Genomic DNA, 17,503 nt, shown 5'->3' with positions numbered 1-17,503 from the left:
AGTACTGCTCCCCATTGACCCTTCTAGGTTCTGATTGCTATAAATTAAATTAATTACCAAAAGTTTCCCTGGCTACATTTGGCAAAGAACAGAAACAGAGCATAAATTTGAAATGTTTTAGATGCTTTCTGAATCTTCATAGATCATGTTAAGAATTATGGGACACACAAATTAACCTTCCAAAATTAAAATAAGCAGATGCAAATGTCTTCCTGTGTCATCTTTTCCAGTTTTCCTATGGCGCAAATGAAACTCTACCACTTAATCTGTTCATTAAAACAGATAAGGTCAAGATTGACAGTAAACTCATGGGTAAGTATGAATTATGGGACTTGGGGAGTGAAATTGCAATAAATTGAGATTTATTCCCATAATAAATTTTATCTTCACGACTCCAGGAGTGTTACCTTCTCAAGTTTTACTGGTTTTGGTAAAGCATGTAATTAAATCTGACAGGGCAAAAGTGTTAATACAACTGCATGAATTAAATGTCACTGTCGATAACATCTTTAAAACTTTGTATATTTAAAGTTTTATATAGAAAATATCTTTAAATCTGATTCTGCTCTGAAAAGCAACTCTCTTAAAAATGGCATTGTGAGGTTCCCTTGTTATATCTCAGTAATATGATAACAAACTTACTCTCTCCATGGGTAAAAAGGTGGCTTTTGTTACTGTCATCTCTACAAACCTCACCAGGGATCTGAAGTCTAAAACTGTATTCTGGCTCGTGCATCGTCATCAATGATAGATTCTTCAGTGTGGTTGACAATGAAAAGCCACAGAAGTATTCTGTGGCAACAAAAAGTATGCACTCACGATCCCTACCATAAATTGGTTTTTAATTTTGTTTTATTTATTTATTCCAGTTTATAATGGCACAAAAAATGACAATTAAATCTATGGTCCTGGTCTTGTAAGCTACTATGTGCTGGCAGAGCCCTAGTGAAAACAATGGGCTCCATGTGGGTGCCATAATATCCCACCCCCCCACGTAACAGTTCTCAGGATTAAGATCCTGCAAACGCTTTTTACCACATAGTGCTTGTTACTATGAGTCCATATGAATGAGAATAATGTCACTCATAAGTAATGTCCCCATGCAGATAAAAATCTTTATACATTATTCCTGGTATATAATAATATTTAAACCATTCAATTTTGTATAGGCAACACAGAAGCAGTGGAGTTTGAGGGATTTCCCTGTGTTGCCTCTGCATGGGTGGGAGCACTTGTTAACTCAAGCCATTTCTTCTCCTCTTGTGGGGAAATCACATTGTAACAGTGCAGCATCAGCATTTCCATGCCAAAGAATTGTGATGTTATAAATCCAGAATCTTACAGGATCTGCAAGGGGGGGGGACGAAAGAAAGAGAGAAAAAAGGAAGCAGTGTTGTTGTTAAAGGAAAGCTCTGATTCAAGTACAAATCTATAATGATCACAAAGAAAAGGCTGGAAAATACTGGCAAAATACCTTTTTTTCTCTTTTGTATGAATGTTTTTATCCAAATTCTCCCTTACTTTAAAATTTCCTTACCATGTGAAGTCCATAGCATAATGGTCTTTAAACATCACCCTGCATCTTGAAAGGAACTGACTTTGGAGGAATGGACTTTACTCAGAAGGTACTCAATTATTTCAATTCCAACACTTTTGAACTCTACAGTGAAAAAAAAACATCTTCTTTGTACAACACAAGTGAATACTAAGTTATGATAGCATTTTAAATCTCAGACCACTGGTGGGTTTTGAACAGTATGAAATCCAATATAGCTATCCCTTTTCTTTTGTCCTTGTTATCAATTACTTCACAGCTTGAATCTAAAGGTGATGGATTAGTCTGAATCTAATGAGTGGCTTGCTGCTCCTGTATTTAATCACAGGTTTCAGAGGGGTAGCCATGTTAGTCTGTATCGGTAAAAAAAACGAGGAGTCCTTGTGGCACCTTAGAGACTAACAAATTTATTTGGGCATAAACTTTAGTGGGATATAATCCACTTCATCAGATGCATGGAGCGGAAAATACAGTAAGCAGGTATAAATGTACCCATCTTTTCATGTGCTGTATATTTATACTTGCTTACTGTATTTTCCATGCATCTGATGAAGTGAGTTATAGCCCACAAAAGCTTATGCCCAAATAAATTTGTTAGTCTCTATGGTGCCACAAGGACTCCTAGTTGTTTTTGTATTTAATGAGTTGGTCAAGGAGTGAAGGATTGTTTAACACTTTAAGACTCTATCTTTCCCTGTCATGCCTCTGGGTGTGAGAGACTTCAAGATGTTGCTGTGCTGACTTTGTTTGAAGAGGGAGGGAGTGAGACTCCCATTCTAGCAATTCAGTAAATATGTTCCTTTGCTTTGTCAGGTTGTCATGTGGTGATGTGGGTGGAGATTGTAGGGTGTGTAAAGGCAAAGGGAGGATTTGACAACCCCGCTTGTTAAAGTTCCTGTGCAAGAACAGTCTATTACCAGTTTGAGTGCTGGATTAGGAAGGCAATCTGTTACATCTTACAAATTATGTTCATGTTTGTAGATGTGGGAAAAGCTTTCCCAGCTGCAGCCTGTGCTGTCTGTTCCAAGGATAAAGGGAAGTGTTAACTCTCTTGATAAAGTGGGGTTGTCAGTCTGGCACCTTTTACCAAGCGCTAAATTTGCTTGCTTTTTTTTTTTTTAAAATTGCAGAATGAATGAGTAAATAAATACTCTGTTTAAAATGACTCGATGACTGAGAGGCTCCGTGTCCAAGTGGTTTCCAAATCAAATTAGTTTAGTGTACAAGTAAAAAGAGACTCTCCTCACCTCTCCCATAACTCTTAATACTGCAAACTCAACATGGAATCTCAGTCAAGTTAGGTCTTTTCCTACAGTTCCATCATTAATAGTAACCATGGTCCTACAGCCTACCATAGGCACCCTGTGACCACCAGTGGAACTCCATTACCTTGAATGGGTTCAGACTTTTAAAACTGGTTGAATTTTAGAAACCATCATTGATAGTGCACACGAAAGAGTAAAATCCAGGTGTCTCACTCTCAACTGTATTAACACTGCACAGTAATGAAAATAAAAACTGTCATTGAAGTCACCAGCTGAGGCTCTGAATACACCCAGCAAGCACATCTGCTGTTTAGTAGGTGCTGTTTTTAAAACGTGCTCTCCAAGGAAGAACCAGACTGAAGTCGTTCAATTACATATGTGTTGCAGAGAGACTGGCTCTACTGGGCTCCACTGTAATGTGCATACCTAACAAAGAAAGCACAAAACTGCTGAGGACAGAGATGGAGAAAATGGATTTTTATATTACTAGTCAGTTAGAAAAGTAATCTGACATGGTTGCCTCTTGGAATTAGCATTAAAAATCTATTGCTGTTACTTCAATGCCTAATTGCTTAGTACTAAATTAAGTATCTTCTGTTATTTTTCTCCAGTATATAAAAGTGCACTGAAATGGTAGAAGCTGGAGAGTGATTTAGCTGGTGCTCTACCCAGCTTTCTAATCCTCTGTCTAAAGAAGGGCCGGTGCATGCTTTTTTCAGTCAGACGTTTTGAGGATGGACTTAACCTACGCATTCCAAAAGCAGCCGTTCTCCTTTTCTTCCCAAACCCCCTTCCTCAGCCTCCAGTCAGCAATGTTTACTTGCTGCACTTCACTTTAAGGAAGAAACTTCCTCCAGTGCTTTCATTAATATCACTTGGTAAACTGACTAGCAAGAAGAAAGACAGCTACAGGGCTGCTTGCACTACTTATCTACCCCTTCAGTCCTGAGATGGTGTGGCACCTCTTCAACTGATACAGTTTCCACTGTAGTAGCTGTCAAGTGCATGTCCAAAAGTTCTCTTCCAAACCTGGGCTTTTCTCATGGTGCTGTAATGCTTGGCTGCATAGCTAGGCTTGAGTTTTATCTACTAAGGGTGATTTTGCGTGGTGATCATGTATCACGGCCTAGCTCCATGGTCTTGGCAAAGCACATTGAAGGGGTATGATTTGTTGAGCACACAGTGCACTTTAACATAAACTAGATACATTTTAGATCATGCCAGCAGGCTCTACACAGAGCAGTTAAAGCAGTTTACAGATCGCACCCCTCTAATGTGTTTTTCTGTACCGCATAGACAACCCTAAGGTCCAAGGTAAGCTGTGGTTTTCTGGGAATGTTGGTGCATGGCTCGATAAAAGGAGTCCTGTTCAGTAGCTAGCCAGCATGACAGTTGTGCTACAGTCTCTCTCTATGGGAGGATTGGCTCTGTTAGTTGCTAGGTTACCCACTGTGATTTAACTGCATATTTTGCAGAAGGGACAGTGCATATTTTGGGGTGTCAACTCAGGAGGAAATGAATTGAAAACCATGAGACAGCTCACTTACTGAAAGGGAATAATAAAAGACCAGGAATAAATTAATGAGTACTGCTTGGGTCTGCAGAAACCACTAGATTTCCTGAATGCTTCCAGGAAGATTTTTAAAGTGTTGGTTTTGGCCTGGAAAGTCCTAAATGACCTGGGAACACCCTACTTGAGAGAGACTTTCTCCCTGTGATACACTGATGCGTCTGTGATCAGCAGAGGTACTGATACTGGATCACTCTCAATACAATAGAGGGGGCCTTCTTGGGACTTTGGACTCTGGAATACCGTCCTCTCTTCTCCTGTCTAAAATAGCCTGGATTTTTAATGGCTGATGTACAGGGGCTGTAGTATTTGAAGAACTACCCCCTAGTAAAATGAGTGAACAGATTGAGCTGTATTTGGATTTCTAATTTTAAATAATTGGTAGGTTGTTCAAAGCTTGTGTATGGAAGCTTTTATTGTGCTAAATTGGCAGAAAGTAAATAAGTAAATAGAGCTGCTTGGTTCTCAATAAATACTTTTATATAGCTAAATACACTGTGCTTTGGGCAGGATTGGCCTATTGAATTGGAAGACTCTGGCCATGACATTACAGGTTTTCTTCCCCATCGTCTTGTTAAGAGAGCATATCTGAAACAATAATTGACTTGACACTGCACTTGTACATCTTTTTATAATTGTCATTTTAGTGACTTTATACAACTGCTCTTATGGCCGAAGTGACTGCAGCTTGTGTCTTGCGGCTGATCCTGGCTACGACTGCGTCTGGTGTGAAGAAGAGGGCAAGCCAAACAAATGCATTTATAAGAATCTGTGTAAAACTTCTACAAACACGTGCCCTCATCCAGTCATTACTCGGGTAAGATTATTGTTTTTCTGCCTACCATCGTATTGTCTCTTCATGAAGATGTCTCTGAAAACATTGCATGCTGAAAGAAGGCTTTCTCAAAACATTTGAATAAGCTTCTAAATTAGCTGCCACGAGATGGTATTGGCACGGTGTATCTGCAGAGCTTGCCAACAAGAGAGATCTATCACAATGTGGTTGAAACCATGCTAGCAGTACGTACTTAAACATGGTGGTTGGTACCAGGGAGTTAGCAGAGTTTACTTGACCAGTATGGATGTATTCTTTTCTGAGCTCTCTGCTAACCAAGCATGCTGTAGAGCATACCGTAGACCAGTGGTCTCCAACATTTTTACACCCAAGATCACTTTGAATTAAAGAGCAACCCAGGATCTACCCCGCCCCTTCCCTAGAGCCCCATTCCACTCACTCTATATCTCCCTCTCTCCGTCACTTGCTCTTCCTCCCCTCACTCACTTTCACATGGCTCCATGCACTGCCCCTCTCTGCAAGCACCGCCCCTGCAGCTCCCATTGACCTCAGCTCCCCGTTCCTAGCCAATGGGCGCTACAGAGGCAGTGCTTGCAGAGAGGCTCCTGGCTCCCTAGCTGTTGACTTTCTTGGGTGGAGACCCACGTGTCTCTCCCTCCTGACCAGGGTATTTCGATGCTGAACAGTTTCCCACCTTCACTGTGTTATTCCCAGAAAAAGACAGACTGCCTTAACAGTCCTGCTTGCTTGTCTCTGAGGAGACAGTACACAGTGTGATTCCTCCGATTATAAATTAGTACATAGCACTTACTGAGTAGGTCTCTTTATTATTAGGATAAAAGTATTACAGAGAAAATGAGGGTAGGGGACTTTACTCGATGACATCTCGAGGTCCCTTCCAGTCCTAGAATCTATGAAAACGTATTAGAACAGCAAAAGAATCTACATAGATGCTAAGAGATTCCCCTGGCCCCTAAAACTGTCTCCAACATGGGCTCTGTCAAGTGAGTCCCTCAAACCTCCGAAAGGAATCTCTTTTGTGGTCACAAGGTCAGAATAACCTCAGCTCAGAACAAGGACCCAGTCTTACAGCACCTCAGTAGACCAAGTCTCTCTCACCCTTTCTTTAAGGATTAGGCCCTTCCATGGACCAGAGGTCCTGTTTATTTGCTGGATCAGAAGGAAGATGCTGAGTCAGCTTAAATTCAGGCTAGCTATTCAAAAATCCATGCATCTCCCCATGTAGTAAGGTCATTGTTGCATGAGGATGGGCTAGTAGTTGCCATTCAAAGTTGATAGTCCCAGTTGTTCTCAGTGATGGTATTTCAACGAAGTATTAAATGCCTTCCCCTGCCAGGGCAACTGTCTGAAATGCCGTACAATAGGCTCCAGTACTCTGAGGTTACAAAGCTGAAAGGGCTTTCTGGAACTACGACATAGAAACTGATAGGTGAATTATCAAAACATTGGAAGGTTCAGATAAGTTTCAAATTCAGATGCTTGTCTGAGCTGTGGAAATCCACCTCTACCATGGGGACCCTTTTTGGTCCTTATCTTCAATCACAAATATGACCAATAATGTTGCCTCCTCTCATCTGATATAGTAGGGACCGATAGCAGATTAGCAGAAGCTTCTGTGATAGGCCTTTGTGCACCATTCTTCGTGTCCCAGAGTCTACTGTGCATCTGATACGGTCCTCCAAGCAGAAATGATTACAAAACAAAACAAATACACATGCACATGCAAACAGGAAGGATAAATGCAAATGCTTTTGAATTAGCTAGAAATGCTCTCCCAAGTGGTGCAATTCAGACTAATAAATCTCAATACATCATTTAAAGAATGTGATATTTTGAAAAATAAGCACAACAAAATTATAAAAAGGATCAAATACCAGCCAGGAATTTTGTATATAATAGACACAGTCTTCTGGGGGCTTTGTTGTAATAAACTGTTATAGAATCCTATGTTTGCAGTGATATAGCTGTGTTGGTCCCAGGTTATTAGAGAAACAAGTTGGGTGAGGTTCCATGTAAGTGCAAAAACTTGTCTCTTTTACCAACAGAAGTTGGTCCAGTAAAAGATATTACCTCATCCATCTTGTATCTCTCATAGAATTTTATTGCTATTGGAGATTTGCATGTAATTTAAGAGGTTTCTTAGCCTCTTTTTTATGAGGCCTCTGTAAACAAAAGAACACCTGTATTTTTAACACAAAAGTGTAGACTGCAAGGTGATGTGGATTTAAACCATATGTAAGAGCAGCACCATCATCGTAATTTTCAAATTTGCTTTCTTTTTTTTCCGTCACAGATTGAACCAAAGACTGGGCCACTAAGTGGTGGAATCCTTTTGACCATAATGGGATCTAATTTGGGTATAAAAGCTGAAGATGTCAAAAGTATAACCGTGGCAGGCACAGAATGTCTTTTCAAAGAGGACTTCTACTCTGTTTCCATCAGGTACTTGCTGATGTTTTCTTTGAGAGATTTTTAGAAAAAAGATTTCCATGCAATTATCAGGAAGTATTAATACAAGAGGCAGTAATACAGTGTTACCTAAAATTGTTAGTACTGACATCTCTCAGGATTTATACAAAACCACGTTACATAACGGGTACCCAGACTGTGGCTCAAGAGCCCCCTGCGGCTCTTTTACCATTAAAGTGCGGCTTGCAAGCCCCACACTCTCCCCCATCCTCTGCCTACCAGACTGGAGGGGTGGGGAGCTCAGAATCTCTGCCTTGCAGTGGGGTGGTGGAGTAAGGTCTTCTGTTGAGCGGGGAAGGGAGTCTCGGGGCTGCAGCCTTCCAGGTTGCACCTGCCAGGGCTTGGGGCTTCAGCTGGAGTGGGACTGAAGCCCTGAGCCCCAGCTTCTGGTAGATGTGCCCCGGCTCTCGAACTTCTGAAGATTGTCGTATGCGTCTCGGAGGGTCAGTAATTTTGGCCACCCCTGTTTATATAACCACTTGTACACAGAAACAGATTTGTCACCTTGAGTGCTTTCTCAAGCTTGTAATAGATTTGTTTGTTTAAAAAGCTGTCCCAAATATTTACTACATATGTCTAAAAACTATTTGTTTGTTGCTTAAATTAAAGGCATCGTAGCCATTTAGCCCAAGTCTTATCAAACAAATAATTTCAAGATTAAATCAGTTTTGAGATGAGCTCATGAAAAGTGCTATGTAAGGAATAGATGGTGATATTAGTAGAAGCAAGCAATACAATTGAACGGAGATGACTGATAATTGTTTATATTTAAACTATGCAGTTGAACCTTGACACTCTTTTGGGTTATTTTAACTCTATTACAGTAACTCCTATTTTTTAATCTGTTTAACAGGAACTTTTGAAATGTTTAGGTAGTGGCTAGTTTTTGAGAACTCAGTTGATGGATTTGGAAGTTCCAGGGCTTTTCTACACTGCCCCACAGTTCCAGCTGTGAGAGTAGGCACTGCTATTCACACCCCCATAGTCTGAATGTCAGGCAATGTTCCAATAATCTTGAGAATAATTTTTGGTCGGAACAGAAATCTCTGTATACACCAGTTTCTCAGTGGCTGTTTTTACACTTACCCATACATGCAACATCATCCTCAGATGCACTTCTTTCTTTCCCGTCCCAAAGTATTTGCAGAAGCTTCACAAGCACAGTATAGCCATAAAAGAATTCCCCCAACGTCCTTGATTTTGTGCCTTTTCTAAAGCTTTGTGATTTAAACACATGGAGAGAAGCCAGATTTTAGGTGACTGTATCCTTGTATCTCAGCAATGTTTCTACTTTGTTTAGCTCTGTCAGTGTGATAAAAGGAATGAATGTATACAACTTGCATACTGTAATTTAAATCTAGGTGTCTCTAAGGGTTGAAGAAATAAGGTTTTCCAAAAGCAATTCAGAACACATGCCTGTAACTTTATTTTTGTATCACTTTCCATTCGCTTTGTACATTTTTTGGTGTTATACATTTTTCTTTTTTTGAAGATTTCTAAAGCATCCAATCTTTCCCTTTGCTTCACTTTTTCTTTAGTAAAATGTTTGATGTTTTAGGAGACAATATTGTCTATTTAGTAGAGAAGAAGAGAATCGAGAGACCTGGGTTCTCTTTCTAGCTCAGCTATTGACTTAATGTGTGACGTTGGACGACAACACTTTTTGTCTCTCTGTCTCAGTTTCCCCATGTGTAATATAGAGGGATACTCCTACTTACCTACCTCTGGAAATGGCTTACTGATTCTCAGATTAAAGGCACTATTATACGCCAATACAAAGCCATTTAAAAAAAAATCCCTGTTATCCTGCCACTACTAACAACACCACTGCATATTTTGTATTATAATGGCCACTTCTCCCTGTCAACTTCTAGTAGTTGACACATTTTGCGAATTCTTCTGAAGGTAACATTTCCTGTCTGTGCCTGAAAAGAAAACATAGCTTTCAAGAACACAGTAAAAATTATGAGGAACTGAGTGCAGTTTCCAGCAGCAATAGTAAGCCAAGGTTTACAAGAATTTGGAAAATTTTGTCCATGTGCCAGGACTCCGACAGATAATTCTGGAGTCATCTGCCATGGGACTTGACAACCCTTTATTTAGGTCGTAATTTAAGTACATTATACTGGGAAGAGTGATTTTCATATTTAATTCTTTCTTAATAGACAATAGTACATTGTTTAAAGAAGAATAGCAATCATCCCAAGACTGAAAGAGGCAAAAAAAAGAGAAACTCACTAAAAAATGCTCTTTAGTGTGCTACTTGATTACTAGTGTGAGTTTGATCTGTCAATAGTGACCAAAAGTCACTGCCATTCAATAGCTGCTTAGTAGTCACTGTGTAGCGTTGGGGGTCCACAGCTTTGGTCCTAATGGATAGAGGACTGAACTAGCCTCTCTCACTTTTAGGGGATGGTCTTTTCATGACAAGGTTGAGGTACAGTGAGATATGGTGAGGAAGCTTGTACTTCTGCTTGTGCTCCATATGGTAGCTAAATAAAGACCTCAGAGTCTAATGCTGTCAGAGTGATGCCTTATGTGTGCATTAAGATCCACTTTTTTCAACAGATGAAATGGAGAAAATTATAAACTTACTGGTACACTTGCATTATTTCTGATTAGGATTGTGTGTCAAGTTGGAAACGTCTCAGTGCCCTCACAAGGTAAAATTGAAGTTGATATAAATGGAAAACGAGGTAGCTCAACAAGTGAAGTACAATTTACATACCAAGTAAGTATGTTCTATAGTGTTCTATGTGTTTCTTGTTTTTTACCATTGGGACAAACCGAAGTGATTGTATTTTGTAGACTTGAATGAGCAGAGACCAATATTTCTGTTTCTGAAATAAAGTGTGTTGGAAAACACACTCGAAGGTTTTAATATACGGTAGAAGCAATGAAGATCACTCTGAACAGCAGATACAGAGCCTTGAAATAGGGCAATGCTGTCTACAGTTCAAATGACAAAAACTATGGTAGAGAAAAAGCATCCGTAATGAACCTAGGTACTGTGTCACTGCCGAACAAAAAACTCAACATTGAAAAATTAGGTCTTCTTTAGACATGGTATTTGCACTAGTTTTTTTCATCAGTTTGTTTAGATTACCCAGTATTATTAATCATGACAATTAATGTGTAGCCACTGAAGAAAAAGTAATGTTGCTGCACATTTTAATTTAATATATTTCAACAGATTGTTTTGTTCAAAAGCACGGCGTGCTCAGAAATAAGCAGTGCCACAGACAGCATGGGGTGCAGCACATTACACATGTGATTTGCTTTGATTGTCACTATACTGAAGGAAAGTCCTCAACTGCATCTTAATTGCTGTGCCCCAGTGTGGTGCCTAGTTGTAGTTGTTGCAGCCTAGGGCTGTAGTAGCCTGTGTTGTAGATTCTAATGGCTTTAGTTGTATATGTGTGGTCACTAGAAGATGATATGGATCTGTTATAAGGGAGAGGTTTAAATAATCCCATTATCAGATTTGATAGGTTAAAAGTAAAGCCTATAAAACACAGCATGTGAGGGTTGTGTTTTACTCCTGTCCTTCCCCCTCTCCCCCCATGCAGTTTTAACTTCCATGCTATTAAGTCTTAAGAACCCCAGAACAACAAATGTGAGGGAAGAAGTGGGACCCAGCAGTGAAAGGTGGGGCAAGTCTAGAATGGCAGCCAGTGGAGCAGGGTAGGGTCCTTGTAGAGAGAAGGCAAGTCAACTCACTATTTCCAGCACAGCTCCTCCTCTTGCTAATCATAGATCTGTTTTTTCTAGAATCATAGAATCAAAGAATATCAGGGTTGGAACGACCTCAGGAGGTCATCTACTCCAACCTCCTGCTCAAAGCAGGACCACTCCCCAACTAAATCATCGCAGCCAGGGCTTTGTCAAGCCTGGCCTTAAAAACCTCTCAGGAAGGAGATTCCACCACCTGCCTAAGTAACCCATTCCAGTGCTCCACCACCCTCCTAGTAAAAAAGTTTTTCCTAAACCTTCTGCACTGCAACTTGAGACCATTACTCCTTGTTCTGTCATTAGGTACCACTGAGAACAGTCTACATCCATCCTCAACTTTCAGGTAGTTGAAAGCAGCTATCAAATCCCCCCTCATTCTTCTCTTCTGCAGACTAAACAATCCCAGTTCCCTCAGCCTCCCCTCATAAATCATGTGCCCCAGCCCCCTAATCATTTTTCTTGTCCTCCGCTGGACTCTTTCCAATTTTTCCACATCCTTCTTGTAGTGTGGGGCCCAAAACTGGACACAGTACTCCAAATGAGGCCTCACCAATGTTGAATAGAGGGGAATGATCTGCTGGCATTGCCCCTACTTATACAGCCCAAAATACCATTAGCCTTCTTGGCAACAAGGGCACACTGTTGACTCGTATCCAGCTTCTCATCCACTGTAACCCCTAGGTCTTTTTCTGCAGAATTGCTGCCTAGCCACTCGGTCCCTAGTCTGTAGCAGTGCCTGGGATTCTTCCATCCTAAGCACAGGATGCTGCACTTGTCCTTGTTGAACCTCATCAGGTTTCTTTTGGCCCAATCCTCTAATTTGTCTAGGTCCCTCTGTATCCTATCCCTACCCTCCAGCATATCTACCACTCCTCCCAGTTTAGTGTCATCTGCAAACTTGATGAGAGTGCAGTCCACGCCATCCTTCAGATCATTAATGAAGTTATTGAACAAAACCAGCCTCAGGACCGACCCTTGGGGCACTCTGCTTGATACCGGCTGCCAACTAGACATGGAGCCGTTGATAACTACCCGTTGAGCCCGATGATCTAGACAGCTTTCTATCCACCATATAGTCCATTCATCCAGCCCATACTACTTTAACTTGCCAGCAAGAATACTGTGGGAGACCGTATCAAAAGCTTTGCTAAAGTCAAGGAATAACACCTCCACTGCTTTCCCCTCATCCACAGAGCCAGTTATCTCATCATAGAAGGCAATTAGGTTAGTCAGGCATGACTTGCCCTGAGTGAATCCATGCTGACTGTTCCGAATAACTTTCCTCTCCTCTAAGTGCTTCAGAGTTGATTCTATGAGGATCTGCTCCATGATTTTTCCAGGGACCGAGGTGAGGCTGTCTGGCCTGTAGTTCCCCGGATCCTCCTCCTTCCCTTTTTTAAAGATGTGCACTACATTAGCCTTTTTCCGGTCATCCGGGACCTCCCCCAATCACCATGAGTTTCAAAGATAATGGCCAATGGCTCTGCAATCACATCCTCTAACTCCTTTAGCACCCTCAGATGCAGCGCATCTGGCCCCATGGATTTGTGCTTATCCAGCTTTTCTAAATAGTCCCAAACCACTTCTTTCTCCACAGAAGGCTGGTCAACTCCTCCCCATGCTGTGCTGCCCAGTGCAGCAGTCTGGGAACTGACCTTGTTTGTGAAGACAGAGGCAAAAAAAAGCATTGAGTACGTTAGCCAAGCAGTGTGTCTGAAAATTCAAGAGAGATTTTGTCCCAGTCTATATGCCTGTTTGGGCCTATGGGATTAGGGTTTTTTTTAAGTATGATAGAGTTGAGCAAGCTGTTGCTGGAAAAGAACAAGTCTGAATATGGGAAAAGAGATAATACTTTGGGGCTTCGTATCTCCACCATGTATGTCTCTACTTACAAAATGTGCAACAATGTCAAGTAGCACCAAATCTGAAAGGTTAATGCTGTGTGCCTTAAGCTAAGAGGCCGACCTCTTGTTTGGCTTGTCTTCCTATCTTTCCATGAGGAAACAGAAACCACTTCTGACAGCAGGAATAAAATTAGTATATAAGTGTCACACATACTTGCACACGTCTGCAAGTGTGGAATGGTCCCTTCTGGCATGGCAACAGAAGATCAAAAGAGACAATCTAGTCTGTTTGTGGTCTTAAAAGCTTCTGTTTTGGCACGGTTTGGGATCTTATTTGTTCATTTGTGGGTAGGTACTCTACAAGAATGCTCATCAGACTTTTTTTTTAGTAGAAAGAAGACATTTGTTTTGTTTTAAAAGTATCCAACTTATTCAGTATTTCTTCATGTGGGAAAAAATTCCTCTTTTAAAATAAATACAATTTCTGCTGTGTATTTCTACTGTTTTGTTTCTTTCTTGGATACGTTAACCTGCTGTTCTCCTACTGGGAAAGATGGTAATGTGTGTCCGTAATCCATTTAGAGCACCCCTAGCATATCAAATAGATTAAAGTTAAACATTCAGTGACAATTTTAAAAAATGTTATGGTTACACAAGAACATAAGCGTAGCATTAAATAAAATAAAAGATAACACAGACCAGTTCAGTTCCTCTCTGCAGCAGTCCCTTGTACATAAAGGCTTGCATGTTGTCTAATGTTTCTAGTCTGTCCTCCCCTTTTACAGCATCCTTTCATATGCGACTAGGGGCAGTAAAATTCCTTCCATGTCTTGTAAATCACTACCAACCTTTCCACTTGAAACTAACTATTAGGAGTCCTGGTCCACTGAAGTCACTGGTCCTTTTGCCATTGACTTCCATGTAAACAGAATCAGGCCATAAGTTAACAGTGACTAGAACATTCTTTCATCGGTTTTAACATAGCCATTCCTGGTACAATGGGAATAAAATGCTGCTACTAATTTCTCAGTGTTTCATGCCAAACATCTGGAAGAGCTCTAGACGTCTGTACCAAATGAAATAGCAGCACCTGAACAGCCAAAAGCCAAACCAGTTTTCTTTCACTTTATCTGACTGGTTGCTTGTTACTATGGCAGTGAGTCACAATATCAAACTACAAAGCGACTAAGAGTACTACTCCTGGGGGAATTCTGTGCCAAACAATTAAATATTCTTCACACAATATTTTAAAATTCTGCATATTTTGTCAAAATAACACAATATAATCATACCAGTTTCAATTATTTTGGTAATTTATTTCATAATACCTGTCAGCAAGTATGTTATTAACAATACAGACAACAAAAATGATTCCTCCAAGGAGCAGAGAGTTAAAGAAACCACCTACAGCAGCCCAGTTCCTGTTTCTCTGTTACGTTTTTGTTGGGCAGCTCAGTCTGGGTGTGTCTCACATGCCAGCTGGGTGCATCTTCGGGGAAAATTCTGTCCCTCCAGCCTCAGACACCCACACCCTCTACCCCCCAGAGCCCAGGGATCCAGAGAAAGAAACAGTCTGATGCTGCGTCCCGGGCTTGTATGGAGTTTCATGCATGCCACCTCCTTCCTTCAGGACGTGCAGGGAACCCTCCAATTTTCTTTCCCCCACCCCCCTTGCCCCCTGGGCAATGTCCCGTATTTGTGAGCTGGAGAGCTCGGCCTGGCTGTGTCCAGCAGCCCTTAGTGGTGGCCAGAAGCTCTAAAGCACCAATTCTGTGGGGAAGAATGAAATTTCTTCGCAGAACATTAATTCTTCGCAAATTCATCATTCCACAGTCGCGAAGAATTATCCTAGAAGTCGTACCTTTCATCTGTACGTGAGTGAAGTTTGCTAATTATATACAAACAACATTAGTCCTTCTCAAAATAAAGGCTCCTATTGGGGTTAGATCTTGAGTCCTGGCCTGCATGTCTGGAAGACTATGGGGCTGAAATGGTTGAGGATAGAAGGATAGTCACCAATGCAAAAGCATTTTACACCTAGTTTTGGTGATCTCCAATGTCAAGTTCTGGGTCAGGCATCTTAAGTACAGCTTTTCTCTATGTAAGGCAAATAACGGCATAGTCCTTAAAGTAAAAATGAAAGATAATAGCGCTATAGACAAAAGCTTGCAAAATTGCTTTTGTAACACATTTATTTAGCCATCTGATGCACTATAGAGAATACTTAAAAGGAAACTTAGAAGCTGTTAACCTTTACATTAGTACAAACCACACAGACTCTTTTCCTTTACAAAATGAGCTCGTTGGCTTGCCAAGTCACTGAAATGGGGGAGGGAGAGGCCAAGTTAGAGCCAAATTTGTGTGTGTATGTGAGAGAGAACGAACACTAACATGGCTAGTGAGCTTAATCCCCAAAGCCCCTGCACCTCAACACTATTCAAAGTTGTCATCTTCCTCAGATATTTTTCCTTGTACTTGAGGCTCTTTCTTCACTTGCCCAATCAAGAGCAAAGCAGATATTCAGGGAGCTTTTAGCCATCACACTGCCATTTTAGCAGGGTGTTTATGGGACTTGTAATGTTTTCATCCACTCCATTATTCATAACCACCAGTCTCTCTCTCTCTCTCTCAGCTGCTTCATATGCTTCATTACAACACCCTGGTTGTTCTCTGGCCTGGAACACCACTAGTAGTCAGCTTCTTTGGGGTCAGAATGCCACTTCACCAGCATCCACTAGAAAATGTAGCCAGGGGATAAAGTAAGAGGGGAGTGCAAGGAGCACAACCTTCCCTGCTCCTGCGGATGTGCTCCTTCTCTCTCTCTCGTTTTTTCCCTTTGATTTGAGGGAGGGCTGTCCCCCTGCTTCTTGGTTCAAGAGGCAAGGACTCTCCAGGGTGAGAGAGCAAAAAGATAAAATGATGCCCGGCTGAGGAATTCCTAGGTACGAGTGTACTCTGTGGGCTTGTTTTCACTGCAACAGTTTGCTGCAATTACTATGTTCAAGTCACTCCATTCAAGCTAGCCTTGAATGAGAGCATCTGCTCTGGGAAGAGTAAACTACTTGAGTTACTGCCTCCAAACTGTCACAGTACTGACTGGTATATTCTTGGTTCTTTGGATTGCACTAGTCTGAACCACTCCTTCCAAACTTCTGTGGTGTATTATACGATTGCATGGTCATAATACCTCTAGGAAATGCAAATCACAAGCAGAATACCAAAGAAAAGTATATAAGCTGAAATTTCAGGCAATACAAAGAACATAGCAGCTACTACTTTCAACTAAAACGAGCAAATTAATTAACATAGTGACACTAAACTTGGAACAAATAATTCAACCAATAAACACGCAAGCAACCGTACATACCCAGAGTAGACAATGTACTGTGGCATCCCTGCAACAAAACTGCTGAAAGTTTACCATGAGGTTGTCTGAAGACATCCCAGTTGTTCAAGGAATGTTATACCTAGAAATAGATAAAACAGTTAAGCCAATGCAGAGTACCCATTGCATAAAGAAGAAAAAATGGGAGTAGTAAAGCAAATGGAAAAAGAAGGCATCATTGTTAGTCACAGAGCCCACAAGTTGGATAAACAGCATGGTGGTCACCGAGAAGCCAGGCGAGCTGTGTATTTGTATTGATACAAGCAATTTAAACTGGGCACTAAAAAGGGCTCACAACCACATGCCTACAATTGAAGAAATATTGCCTGATTTAGCAAAAAGCAAAAATATACTCAGTACTTAATGTCAAAGACAGATATTGGCAAGTGCTACTGGATAAGAAAAACAGCTACCTGGCCACACTTTGGGCGCCAGCAGGTAGATAGAGATTGAGAATGCCATTGAGAATCAAACCTGCAGCAAATGAATATTGACACTGCCAGTAAGATGTACTAACATCTTTGCAGGCTCAGCATCATAGCTGAAGACATTCTAGTGTACAGAAATGGAAACGACATGGCAGTAGCTGTGGTAGATCACAACCACAACCTCATCTATCTGCTACAGAGAGCCGAGGAAGTAAACCTAACATTCAATAAAAGATGATGTCCTGTGTATGGTAGAGCAATCAATTTGCTGACCTCGCAAGTTCTAAGACCTGCCCCCGAAAACATAAAAACAATATAGTGGATGCCCAATCTACAGATATTAAATCAGTTCAGAGATGATTAAGATATGCAAACTGATAGTTTCTTCCAAGTCTCTCACATGCGTGAAAACACTTTAGGCAACTACTGGACCAAGTT

At 41.0% G+C, this 17,503-nt stretch overlaps 1 protein-coding gene across 5 annotated transcripts in view; it reads left to right on the top strand.

The window, feature by feature from the left end:
• PLXNB2 (plexin B2) overlaps positions 1–17,503 on the top strand; it is a 344,581-nt gene that overhangs the window by 281,054 nt on the left and 46,024 nt on the right. For all 5 annotated transcript variants that reach the window (XM_050936011.1, XM_050936012.1, XM_050936008.1 and 2 more), the window contains 4 exons: positions 231–312; positions 5,038–5,207; positions 7,501–7,649; positions 10,299–10,407. In XM_050936011.1, coding sequence (XP_050791968.1) covers positions 231–312; positions 5,038–5,207; positions 7,501–7,649; positions 10,299–10,407 — 510 coding nt within the window. The remainder of the gene's footprint in view (positions 1–230; positions 313–5,037; positions 5,208–7,500; positions 7,650–10,298; positions 10,408–17,503) is intronic.

The sequence above is a fragment of the Gopherus flavomarginatus genome, chromosome 1, assembly GCF_025201925.1.
Source record: "Gopherus flavomarginatus isolate rGopFla2 chromosome 1, rGopFla2.mat.asm, whole genome shotgun sequence".
NCBI classification, from domain to species: domain Eukaryota; kingdom Metazoa; phylum Chordata; order Testudines; family Testudinidae; genus Gopherus; species Gopherus flavomarginatus.
Note: the sequence above shows the minus strand (reverse complement) of the source record. Positions and strands in the feature narration are given on the sequence as shown.